Source organism: Rhinolophus ferrumequinum, chromosome 3, assembly GCF_004115265.2.
Source record: "Rhinolophus ferrumequinum isolate MPI-CBG mRhiFer1 chromosome 3, mRhiFer1_v1.p, whole genome shotgun sequence".
NCBI lineage: Eukaryota > Metazoa > Chordata > Mammalia > Chiroptera > Rhinolophidae > Rhinolophus > Rhinolophus ferrumequinum.
The window spans coordinates 96,611,927-96,625,509 of NC_046286.1; the positions used below are offsets into that span (position 1 = coordinate 96,611,927).

At 40.4% G+C, this 13,583-nt stretch overlaps 1 protein-coding gene across 2 annotated transcripts in view; it reads left to right on the top strand.

The window, feature by feature from the left end:
• OPRM1 (opioid receptor mu 1) overlaps positions 1-13,583 on the top strand; it is a 164,114-nt gene that overhangs the window by 46,015 nt on the left and 104,516 nt on the right. The window contains exon 4 of one of the 2 annotated variants that reach the window (XM_033094729.1): positions 10,497-10,895. The exons of the other annotated variant lie outside the window; for it this stretch is intronic. Within the exon in view, the coding sequence (XP_032950620.1) occupies positions 10,497-10,535 (39 nt within the window). The 3' untranslated portion in view covers positions 10,536-10,895. Of the gene's footprint in view, positions 1-10,496; positions 10,896-13,583 lie in introns of those variants that run through there. 2 annotated transcript variants of the gene reach the window in all.

The window sequence follows — 13,583 nt, forward strand, 5'->3', positions numbered from 1 at the left end:
AAATGGGGAATGTAGACTAGAGATGTTTTGTTTTTATTTTATTTCATGCTTTCTTTCTAAATATATAAAATGATAATAAAAGTCTTTTCAAGTGGGGTTTGAAAAGTGAGGTTAAAGCAAAAGTCATAATTATATTTTATATGAACTTGAGTATATGCAAATTTAATTTAAAAAAAGTTCATCAGGTAAGGGGAAAGATGAGAATAGCGGATGTAATTTCAAATCCTAAAAATTTAGATGGCTCATTTATTTATCCAGATTCTACCACTGACTGGCTGAAATATCCTGGGCAATTTTCTGGTACTCCCTATGTTTCAATTTCCTCATCTGTCAGAATGGTGATAAGTACAGTAGGTAACACTTAGTTTACAGTAGGTAAACACTTAGTTTTGAATGTGATGTATGAGTCCATGCAAAATATGTAGCATAGCGCCAGGCAACTGGCTAATACTACTAATCCAAACCACTTAACCAGGCTTTACTATTTTCATTTCCTCTTTTCCCTTTTCCCCAAGAAACTAAACTGCAGCTCTTGTAAAGGAAAGTTAAAAGGGATGAAATAATGGTGCCAAAGGAATCATAAGTTTGGTGTAATTCAAGGCTTCTCAGACTTGACACGAGTGACATTTTGGGGTAGATAATTTTTGTCATGGGGGAGGAGCATTGTGGGATGTTTAGCAGATCCCTGGCTTCTACCTGCTAGATGCCAGTAGCGTCCACCCACACCCAGTTGCAACAGCCAAAATATCTCCAGATTTTGGGAAAGAAAACAAACAACAACAACAACAAAAACCTCAGTTGAGAGTCACTAATCAACCTGACCAACCGTGTTTAATAGTTGAAGAAACATCAAGGTCCAAATTAGTTGTGATGTCCTTAAAGTCACGCCTAGAATTATGCCCCAGCTGTCCTGACTTTAGTCTAAATCTGAAACATTATACTGATGTCTCAAAAGAAAGCTTTCTGCTATAGTGCTAGCCAGATGGAAAGAGTAAGACAATATTAATGGAAGACAGGAGGAAAGTACAATTCTTCAAATCATTTTATTTCAACTTTCTCTTTTGAGGAAAATGATCTCCATCCTGCAACATTATTACGAAAGAATTAAAATCCAAAAAAGGTGAAGATATTAGAGAACACTGAGAGCCTCTGAATGAGTTGAAATCTCCTGGTGATCTTAAAACATTAAGGGAACTTTGAAATGAAACATAATTAATGAAACACAAATCATAACTTCAGAAGCAAAGAACGGGAGGAATCCTGAAAAATGAGGGGAAATAAGTAGAGTCCTAATTTTAATGGGAACTTTGTAGCAACTAAAAGCCACAGAATATTTAGCTTTGCACTGATTGTTTTTAAAACCTAGGTCAGATTATTAAAGTGTATTTTGAGAGCTTTAGAAAGGAAGCAGCAATCTCTAGGAAGCAAGATAAACTCTAGGAAGTAGTTATGCAAAAACCGATTTTATTTTCTTTGAGGATTGCGGGACAGGGAAATCAGGTAAGCCAGCATCAATAGTGTTTTCAACAAGAGATTTGACAACCCTTTGTTAGTTTCTGTAATGCTGTACCATGTTGAATTATGATCTGGATATAATAGTACAGTGTGGTAGATTTATAAACTTTGATTCCCATTTTAAGCTTCCCATCAATGAAGGAATGCCGAATAATCTAGGTAATTAGGTAATGAACCAAACATACTAGAAAAGTAAGTAAAAACTTAAGCTATAGTAATTACTAGAGAAAAACTTGAGTCCAAAAATCCAACTAGAGAATCATAAAATATGAGTGATAGCAAACATGAACAAAAAAGTCCTAGAGATGTCACGGATTAACAATGTGATACAGGCCATCTCAACTGTTGCAATTATAGCTTGATTGTATCAACAGAAATCTAGTGTCTAGAACCAAAGAAATGATAGCTCCACTCTATTAGAATGAAACAAGTAAATTAGGTTGTGCTCAGAGGTGAAGGGAATTAAAATCCCTCAATATGACAAATGGTTGAAATAAATGTACACGATTATCCTGGGAAATAGGAAGTCCAGATAGGACAAGATAGCCTTGTTCGTATATTTAAAAGGATATGCATCGGGAACTGAACTTATCTAATACAACTCTACTAATTACAGCCAAAGAACGGAAGCTACAGGGAAAGGGATTTCAACACAACCAAAAAAAGTACTTTCTAAACTTTGCTATTTCCTCGTCACTGGAAGCCTCAAATGTTCAAGCATCAGCATTTTGCCTACATGGCAGGGATGCTGCAAGAATTCAGATGTGAAGATTTGATGTTTAGGGAACCATAGGGGATGACTCTGAATAATGTTTTTAGTTTTTACAAGTTCAACCAGGTTCATACAGAACACTACAGTAATGAAATGTTACTCTATGATCCATGAAAAATTAGCTCTTTAGACAAATGTTAGGAAATATTGCCTTTCTTATTTTTGGTCTTCAGGACTAATACTGAATATTAGCATTTTAAGGCTTTGAAAAGTCCTACTGTGTGTGTGTGTGTGTGCGTGCGTTTGTGTGTGTCTGTGTGTGCTGCATATATCTATATCTATATATTTGCATTTTGTTTTTTAAGCTGAAGTTCTCAAACTTATCTGAGAAGTTCTCAAACTTATCATAATCCAGGTTTTCAAGGGACACCTTGTCACGTCTCACAAAATGAAGGGTTCACTAAGCAGTTTCAAAGAGCGAACTGGAGACCATCAGTCCCAGTTAGGCACAGATCTATTCAAAATTCAACGTTTTCCTGGAATAAATGGCAACATCCCATAATTCCAGACTTTAACCAATATTCTGAAATCGTTGTTCTCTTATTCTCTCTCGTTTAAAATATATGGTCTAAATACAAACAAGATACTGATACTTATGATCTCTCAAAACAGAACTGGACTCTGTTTATTTGGGTTTTCACTATTGTTTTGCTTTGTTTTGAAGCTTGCCACTTTTTAGTTACAATCCCAAAGGGGAAAAAGTCTATGTAGCTTTCAGATCTGTTTTCACTGATTTAAAGGACACATTGCTAAGAATAGGCCTTATAATTGACACATTCTTTTGTTTTGAATGAGTCATCCTTGAGAAAAATAGCATTCTTTGAAAAGTCACCAATACTCAACTGTGGGAAGCATACCAAAGATTGAATAATTGCAGTCTTTCTTGTGAAGTAACGCAAGATTAGAAGCCAGGGAACACAGGTTCCCTGTCAGATGACCACCAGCTGTGTGAGCTTGGCATCCCACACCACTGGCTGCTTCACAAGCAGGTTGTTTCCAGTCTGTTTTGACTGACAGGGAATTAAGGTTCCTTTCTGGGTTTGACTGATTACCCCATGCAGACTCTGAGGGCTAGCATTTTCTAGTGGACATCAAAAGTAACCACCAAAGCTTCCTTTTATGAGATAAAAGATACATTGAAAAAATAAATTCATATTAAAAGCAGGAGGAAGCATATGGCGTATTGAGTCTGGATCCTCTGAACTACCAGGTTATTCCACCTCTCCTTGAATTTTCCTTGACTGAAGTTTGACCCCTTGTTATACCTACATACCAATATGTCTGATTTCACCAAGAGAACATGGAAGAAGCGTAATGATTTAGGTAAATGGAGAACTTTGCCTGGGAGTCACCAACTCCAAAAGTGTTTTTTTGTGGCTCTGCTTTCATTGTTTCTGTAATGAATGAGATTTTGAAGCTTATTACTGACTAAAACACTGCTCAGCTTCAAAAGTACCCAAGGCTGTTATTGGCTTCAGCTGCAACTTTAGATGGCATCACAAATAGGGCCGAGAAAATGGAAGTGGAAGAAAGTAGCTGCAAAAAGCAAAAGTAAAAATATTAAGCCAGCTTTCCTCAACCGATACAGTTTGCATGTCACTTCACCTCTTAAAGACCTCTGCTTCCTTCCATAGATTGGTGAAGTTGGAAAAGACGATCTCTTAAATTCTCTCCAGGGTTAGGAAACGCACTCCAATTGCTTTATGGATAGAGATTAAAAGTGCTCTATACAAGCTTCAGTTGGAACCTAAAAGTTATCAAAACTTTATTTTTCAAAATAGGCTTAAAAAAATAGCCCAAAGGGATTTGCTCATGGACTTTCTGGGAAAAAAATAACAGTTTAAAAACTGTTGACCAAGTTGGAAAGCTGATGGTGGATGAAAATGTTGTATCTATGTCAAATGTCAAGTGTACTGAAATTTATAACAGCTCTGTGGTTATTGTCAGGAAAGAAGCCCAGCCTCAGAAAATGGCGGCAGTTAGAAACTTCCAAAACAGAGATCTCAGCAAGCCAGCAGGTCAGCTGGCCACACTATGGGTGCCAAAAATAAATAAAGTGACTCAGTGGACCAGAGAGAAAACAGCTTACCACCAACAGCACCACAAACAGCAGGAGCCTGGGGCGGGGGAGTGCTGGCTCCCCTGCCTGCTAGTCCCCTGGTGGGACACAATGGGCCCAGATTGCTGTTCTGCACACAATGGCTGTACTGCAGCTGCAGAGCCCAGAGCTAAGGGTTCAGCAGCATCTTTAGTCGTCAGCTGTAAACAAACTGATCCTCCTCCACTGGGAGCAGGGCAAGCAATTACAAAGTGGTCCTGCCGTGGTCCACATGTGCTCGGGCAGCAAAGGTTCTGAATCGACTACGTGACTATAGAAACCACACTGAGTCAAAAGCGACTGAGGCCTGCTGTTCAGCTCAGTCAGCAAGACTGTGCAGGGACACGTGGTCGACTGCCTCTCCCAATAACTCACCTCTCAGCTCAACACATTCCTGGCTGAATTCAATTTCCATACGATTATGTCACCCCATTAGCAATTTGGATTAGACATACTGACAAGGGCTACAAATAAATCTGTTCCATTTATTTCAATCAATACTTGATTAGGGTTATTATTCACAGAATCCCCATCCACACGTTCAGATCGCTAAACAATATGGACCTCAGCCATGCCCTCCAGAATCCCTGACTCAGCTGAATACGTCGCAGAGAGCCCTCACAGGTCTTTTCTCAGATAGCCACTTAGCTTCCTTTCTTATGCTATGCGTGGATTGTGCCACCATGTTGTTGGTAATAATTAAAACACTACAGGAGTGGTTGACAATCACACCACAGTGTAGTCTGAGGCTCATCAGTGATCCATTTACCCTCAGGGAGTTCTGCCTGGCCTGTTGGTGTCCTGTGGCTTGTCCCGTCTCATTGGCTGTGGTAGCTAAAGTCAAGAATAGGTTCCTGACCAGCCTCTAGAATGTGCGCTGTATTGCCAGGGAACAGTGCTCACACTGCTGTCTGGAAACAGGAATCCATGTCTCCCCCAGACAGGACAGCAATCTGTACCTGGGGACCTAGCAAAGGAAATGTGATCCAAAGCGTGGTGTTATAGCCAACAATTGCAGGGAGCCAACGACGAGTCACACAGTAGACCCCATGCCCAGTAGAGAGAGATCCTGTGACCCCCTCTTTCCCACATGCAAACATATACCAAAGAAGACAGTTTCCATGTGGGATTTGTTGATAAACTTCATTTGGATCACTATTCCATGAAATCGGACAATCCATATGAGCATGGTCACCAAGTAATTGCAGCCTTGATAGTCATCCATGGCATAATCCAAGGACACTCAGGTGTCAGGAAAAGCATATGAATTGGCATGAGTTTAACTGAAGCAAGATTGCTTCTATCTCTGTGTTTTTACGTGTACAGTGGGCTTCGCTTCAGGAGCTGCCTTTGATGACATCAGGCATGTAGAGTAACTAAGAGCCAGCCGAGCCCACATAAGTTTTTCTGATCCCACTGCATAGAGATTGAAGTGATAAACCCAGAAATACGGCAAGTTGGCAATCAGAGCTGTTAACTTCAGTGGACCATGTGATGGTTTTAGCAGGTGGCAGGGTGAGAATTTGGATATAATGATGGCATCAATCATGTCCCCCTTCCAGTACCTCCAAGGTTGAAGGTGTTCCTTCCTCTACTGAAGTGAGTATTGGTGCCAGGGAGGCACCAAGGGGCACACCTCATGGAGGCGGCCTCCTCTTAAAGAAATCTGTAGTTCAAAATGGCCCCACAGCTGGGCTGCCGAGACAACCTGAGATACTTTCTCCAGTGTCACCTGCTGCTTAGGTCTCCTGCCAAAGTTGGTAGATTTTCTGAATAAGTTGCAGCCTTAACAAAATGTGTACATAGAAAAGGCACATATTGTCTCCAATACCTGGACAGTGCAATTAAGTTTCAGTCTTTCTGGTGTTAGGGAGCCATAACACAGAGGGTATTTTCTTTACTGTCTCTAGGATCCACTTTTAAGTAGTCGTTCACATCACTCCCCAAATTTTGACTTGGGTGGCTGGTTCCTGAATCTTGCCGAAACTAATGAGCAATCCTGGGCCTTCCTGTTGAGTTAGCATCTGCTAACTTTACTGGGGCTTAGCGACATAATGTCATCAATGTATTATAGTAGGAACAAGTCACTTGCAAAAAGTGAGAGGCTTGTTCTGTGTTTTGGCCCACCCACTGGTGGAAAATGGCAGGAGAATCCAAGTATTCCTGAGGCTGCACGGTAACCATGCTCTGGAAGCTGAGCCAGGTGACCTTAGAGTGCCAAAGGGATTGAGAAAAGACATGACCAAAGTCCAGGATAGCATGCCAGGTGTCACCGTGGTCAATTGATTTATAGTGATAGTCACAACGTCTGGAATAGCTACACCTACAGGGGCCAAAACTGAATTCAGTTGGCAACCATCCTCCACGAGCTTTCTTCACTGGCCACACAGGGCTATGAAGCCGGAAGGGAACCTGAAGCTGAGCTGTGATCTGTTGTGCTCGCGTCCCACCATCACCTCTCTACAGTGGCTCGTCCAGATCAGGACATCTGCCTTGGACACCATGGCATTCACAGAACCAGCATGTAACTTATCACTTGCAATTACACAGGCAGCCTAGGAAGGGGCAGAAGTCGTGCATAACAGGGGTCCCAACAGCCCCACCAGAAGGCACATTTCCTGCCTTTACCATTTTACTCTGTTTTCAATCTTACTAATGGAATGAGTGGTTCTCTCTCCTCAAGAGATCCTGGTACATTAGTCATCTGTGCGTGGATATCAGAAAGAGACATAAAAGTTTATGTTCGCCTGCCCTTTCCTTTCTCCCCTACCCTCATTGTGCCCTCTTTAGGGTGTAAGCTATTTGAGATCTCCTGAGAATGATGACACCTCAGCCCAGTACTCCTTATCCTTAAAGGCTTTCAAATCTGGATACAGATGTGCAAGGTTGGGCAGTAGATGTTCTGAGGGAGATGTTTGCTCTAACCCAGCGACCTGGCTTTCTAGTTCCTCCATTGGAGGGAGATTGACCTCCACAAGGAATCTGATTCTGCAAGGGCATGCAGAGCTCTATCTGCCTGAAAAATTAACTGCTTCCTTGGGATCCACCAACGCCTGGTTTTTAGAACACAAGTCTTTGGTGATCATCACATCAGTCTCTACTGCGGGAACCCCTATTTCAGTTAAGAGGCATATCCACATTGCCTCGTGGTTTGGAGAAGGTTGGATTTTCCTATCCTGGGCTTGTTCTTGGATTTCAGAGGCTTTGCCTGGTTTAGAGAGTGCCATCCTGGACCTCTATTGGCCCTAAATCAGCATGGCTGCCAGCACGGCCTCCCTATAAGAAAGATAGTGAAGTATTCTACCTTGTGGGGAGGAGGGAAATCTTCAAACTCTTCAGTCATTCTCTGGATAAGGATCTTAATCTGGCTGTCATCCTGTCCAAGACAGACCCAGGCTGAGCAGCGTCAAACCTCAGGCTTTCAACAGCTTCTTCCACGGGATTTCATGGGATTTTATTGGCCTCAAGAAAGTCTCTTTAGGTTAGCCATAATATAGTTATTAAAATGGAAATGCACAGTAGCGAAACTCACTGAGTGGCATGATTCTGTCCCAATTAAATCATCTGCACAGTGGCTTAAATCATGGGATCTAATGTCAAAGAACATAGGTGCTTCATTCAGCCCCTAAGAGCATAGCGTTCCTCACTCTTTTATTAGCTATGTGTCTAACAGTTCCTCCACTCATTAATCAAAGCCCCCCAGGCTTTCTTCTTTCCCTGTCACTATGGGTATGCATCTTTCTACCCACTATCGCAGTGTGCTCTCCTCTAGATGTTTCTAGTTCTGACGTAAGACTGGGTGTGGCTGTGCTTTCCTTCCTGATGGAGCCCAGAGCACTCTCTCAGTCCCTAGTCCACAGGAGAGCAAGCAGCAACAATAGTGCCCTTTGAGAGCTGCTTAGACTTTATCATCAACACTCAACCTCCATCCATCGACTCAACTCATGTTCATCAATACCTAAGGCAGGTGGACCACTCACCACCTGCCTCTGCACCACCTGAGCCAGAACATTTGCCACCAGCTCCCAAGGAATCTCTTTATATCCTCAAACCTCACCCATGAGCCCTTGCCTTCTCTCTTCCAAAAAAAAGCATTTTCTATCTTGGCACTCTGCTTATTGTCCCAATTTGGAAAGAATCTCAACCTCTTAGAAGATGTCAAGAAAGAACAAGTCTCCAGAGGTGTCTGAGTAAGCCAGCAGGTTGTCTTGCTGCAACTCCACAGGTGCCAAAATTTGACAAAAGGATGTAGACAGCTTATTGCTCACAGCACAGTGAACAGCAGAAGCTTTAGCACGGTAGTGATTTCCCTGCCCAAATCCCACAGAGTGTTGCAGATGGTGACTGGACACTCAGTGTAACAGCTGAGGGACTCAGAGATAAAGTCTCAGCCCCTTTTGCAGCAGGCAGAAACAACTCTCCCCTGAAGCAAGCAGTCATCAATGCTGTGGTCACCTCGACCTACTTAATTGCATATGTGACTATCAGCAGAAACTGTGCCAAGTCAGAGGACAGATAAGGCATGCAGTTTGGCACAGCCAGCAAGGATGGGCAGAAACACCCAGGGCCCGTGGCAGGCTGCCTCTTCCAATGGTAGTATTGATCATTCTATTCTCATTTTTATGAAATATATATTAAAATATTTAGGGATAAAAGGTCAACTTAGTACCAAATGGTGTGTGTGTGTGTGTGTGTGTGTGTGTGTGTGTGTGTGTGGAAGAAGAGAGAAAAAAGGGAAAAATAGTAAAGTGAATAGGGTAAAATGTTAACAGTAGGTGAATCTGGGTAAAGGATATACAAGTGCTCTTCGTTTCATTCATATTCTTGCACTTTTCCTGAAGTTTGATATTTACCAAAATAAAGTTTAAAAATCTTTCATCCCTTTTTACTGGCTATACAAACACCTCCTTTTCTTCTCACCAAAAATTATAACAGTGACAAGCAATGGTTATTTGTTAACTATAAAACTTCTTTTTTAGTTTCTATAACCCCCTTCCCTTATTTGAAAATATCAAGCCACATTTTATGTATGTGAACAAATTTCATGTTGTTGCTATAGGTGTGATCAAAAAATACAGTGAATGTTTAAATGTAAAAAATTTATTACAGTAAAAGACGCATTGCCATTAATCCCCCTCAAAATACCCCCCTTGCTTCGAACACACTTATCCCATCATTCCTGCCACTTTCTAAAGCAGTTCTGGGAGCCCTCTTTCGTGTCTTTACTTCATCCTCCATCATGACAGTGCTCTGTGTCACACATCTCTTCTGGTCGGCAATTTCTATCAAATGAGAACATTACAGTGTGTCCTCATCCACCTTATTCACAAGATCTGGCACCATGGGACTTCTGGCTCTTCCCCAAAGTCAAAATGACCATGAAAGATAAACATTTTGAATCCATTCAGGACACGACAGAGCAACTAAAGACACTCATGAAAGAGGACTTCCAGAACAGTTTCAGAAAGTGGCAAGAATGATGGGATAAGTGTGTTCAAAGTGAGGGGGAGTATTTTGAGGGGGGTTAATGGCAATGTGTCTTTTATGGTGGTATTATTTTTTTTTAATTTAAACATTAACCATATTTTTTGACCACACCTCATATATGCTAGCTTTACAATGGAGGTGGGAATGGGGAAGTTCCTGAACTTCAAATCAGTTGCTTCAGAAAAAAATACATTAATTTTGAGAATTGGGTGAAAAATAAAAATTTGTTTATCTAGAAATAAACACAAAATGTACTATAATTTTTTTTGAAATTTTGATCAAATCATGAATAATTTGAGAGTAAGGAGAGGAAAAGAGTGTCAAGGACAGAGGGAAATAAAGAATATGGGTTAAAATATACTTTTTCAAGGAAGCCATCAATAATACCTCTTTGATGATCAATGTATAGTTCTTATTCACTAGTATATACAAATGCAATAGCATATTCAAACTGAACCAAGAGATTAAATAATATCTTGACATTTAGGAAAAACTCTGAGACTTGTAGCAGAAAGAATACACAAAGGCTCTCAATACAGTTCTGATACACAGAAGATGCCCGATAAATGTGTGGTGTAACCCAACCTGAAATGCTCACCGTCTTTGTTCTTTTTCTTCTTTCAGCTAGAAAACCTGGAAGTAGAAACTGCTCCGTTGCCCTAACTGGGTCCTATGTCATTCAGACCCTCACTGAGCTTACAGGCCATCATCTATGTGGAAGCAGGTCACTGCAAGAATGTGTTGGAGGCTCTAGTTTCCTAGGAAATTGCCTGCTCTGAGTCATCGAAACTCTTCCCTCTCTGTCCACTTCAGTCTGCCTATTAGAGGGATATCCAAACTAAATCAACCACCGGGAAGGAGAAAGCTGTACCACACTAATGAGTTCAGCTTTTGTACATAATCACAAAGAAGACGCCCAATGGGACTACAACAGGCCATGGTATGTAAATTGAGATCATCATGGAAGAAGAACCTTCTCTATGTAATATATTTTCAAGCAAATATTTATGGCTTCATCAAAAAAAAAAAAAAAAAACACCATAGATTGTTAAATTCACTACAGTAAGACGTAAAGTAAATGCTACCTCTGATCAAAGCACTTTGTGTGGACATCCAAGACTTCCTAGACTTCCGTAAGGGAATACTTTGCTCTATTTTTTACCTTTACTGTTAAAGTTATCTTCCGGTTAAGACATCATTTCCACCTTCATTTCCTGGTGTTGTATTTTTTTTAAAAGAATAACATCTCTTACCTAGTTCCATTATTGCAAGGGAAGAGATTAACACGAAAGGTAATCTGAAACGCGGTAATAAGTCAGCTGCAGAAAGGTTGATACTTGTGCATGGCAAGTACTTCCTGAGAGTTATCATGGGAGATTTTCCATAGTCAGGCTTTCCATGGTTTGCTCCCCAGTTTTAACTGTACAGTTCCCTTGCTTCCATCTAGGTTTTCACAAAAGGTAATAGTAGGTCAATGAGTTCATCACTTTCTTCATGCAGGAAGTCAAGCATTAAAATGTACTCTATTTCTCAGTAGTTTCTCCATACTGCTTGCTCCCTTTACAGATTATTTTCTCTTGTTAATTCTGCTCAGAATACTTATGCTTTTTGAATCAGAATGATAAATTGACAGATATTTTTGTTGATTTTCAGAACAGTTTGAACTTTTATAAAAATACGGATTCCATCAGTTTAATCTCAAAACAGAAAGACTCAAATGACCATAGAGGGAAAAAAAATGTGTTATCTACTTTGCAATCCTGTGTGGTTTTGGACATGAAATATTAACAATGACTCAAGAATATTTTCCTAAATATTATGTTTATATAATGTCCTCACAATATGTTGGTCTTTTTGATCTTTTCTAAATGTCAAGATTTCTTTTGTAAAATGTAAGTCTTCTAAGTAGTTTCTCTAAGACAATTCTCCTCTTTGACTGGTTTTCTTTGGTATAAAATACAGTAAAGATTTGGCCATCCTCCATTTTGTTTGATCTCACAGTCAAGTCAGATGGCTGATGCCAAAAGGCTCTCCATTTTGAACTTTTTTCTGCATTGATTAAATGAATCAAATACATTGTAGTTAGTTATCCATGAAGGCACAAGTAGAAAACTGGGTGCCAGCTTCCTTTATAAGAGTATTTCTGAATCTACAAGCTGCCAGTCGTCTCAACCTTAAAATTAGCATCCATTCTTCAATCTAACAAGGCACAAATGTGCACCAGACACCCACAGGCAATGTTGCAGGAAGGCAGCTGTCGTGTATCAGAATAACTGAATTTACTGTCTCAGATCCAGTTGGCTGTCGTTATGTAGACCCGACCCATATATCCATTGGATGAGAAAACAAAACAAAATCCAAGATAAGTGGTTTGAAGTTTCCTTCTGTAAAGTCATATATTTGCCTCTAATCATCTCAGTTTTTCAAATATTATGAGAATGGATATGCATCGTGTTTAATTGTTTTACATTTTCTGATCACAATCATTAAAACCAGGGTCTTAAAAAGATTTAGAATGTCAAATAAATGCATTTGTGTACATCTATTTACATATATGCATTACTAGAGCTTCCACAAGTAAAAAGACTAATTCAAATGAAACACAATAAGGGAAAATGTAACATTTGCATGTAAGTCACTGGAGAGGAAACTCTTGTTTTTAATGAGCTACAATAACATGAGTTCTCTCGAGGGATGCTGTAGTGCTGCTTCCCGCTCATGCGGCTGTTTCTCAACAACCATTACTTCGGCCTAATGGCAACTCTCAGTTAAGGCATTCTAAAGTAAACAATAAGTGTGTTTTCAATATTTCTCATTCAAAATCACTTTTGTCATAAATTTGTTAGAACTACCTTGCAATTCCATGGCCAATAGAGAAGTAGCTGCCCTGACTCAGTCGGGTGGGCTGAACTTTCTTATGAAATCTCAAGACAACATAATGTTCTGCTTTGTTCTTCCTTCTTACTTCCCCCTTGTCCTTATGGATGGGATCTCTTCCTAGTTTGACAGCCCAGTAATGCAGACTGTGATGTACAGTGGAAGTTTTGCTTCTTCATTTAATTACTTGCTGTGGAGATCCGAATCCCAAGGAGGTAGTGTTTTCTCCTTTCGTCTTGCCTTTCCCTGTTTCTTTGCTCCTGCATCCTTCTTTCCCCGTCAATCGTTAGAAAGGAAAGAAGGTGGGGGTTGGGGGGGGCTGAGACTCAGCTGGGGCACAAGTGAGTCACTAAGAATCTACTGCCAATACCTCCACTGGCTACTTGATCACACTTTTGTTCTAAACTTTTTGCTGTAATATTCTGGATCCACATTAACAATGTGATGAAGTCAAATAAAAGAGTTTAGTGAAGAGGCTAAAAGTTTGAGCTTTGAGGTCATCTGGATCCAGGTCTGAGTACACATTTTGGTACTTTTCTTTTTTTTTTTTTTTCCTTTTTGGCTTTGTGGCTTTGAATAACACATTTAAGCTCTCTTAGCGTTAGTGTTCTCTTAAAAGTAGGGCCAACAATAGCAACCTTATTGGTCTGTGGTCAGGACCAAGTGAGATAATGTATATAAAAAGCTTGGCCTACCATGTGGCAAATGTTCCCTATTTGTAGTGCAAATTATAAGTGAAAACTATCATTGTCAGAGAGAGAGAGACTTGGTGAATTCTCACGTGGAACCATCCCTCTGATCACCCTTGGCAGGAAACTCTGAGAGGGCCCTCCT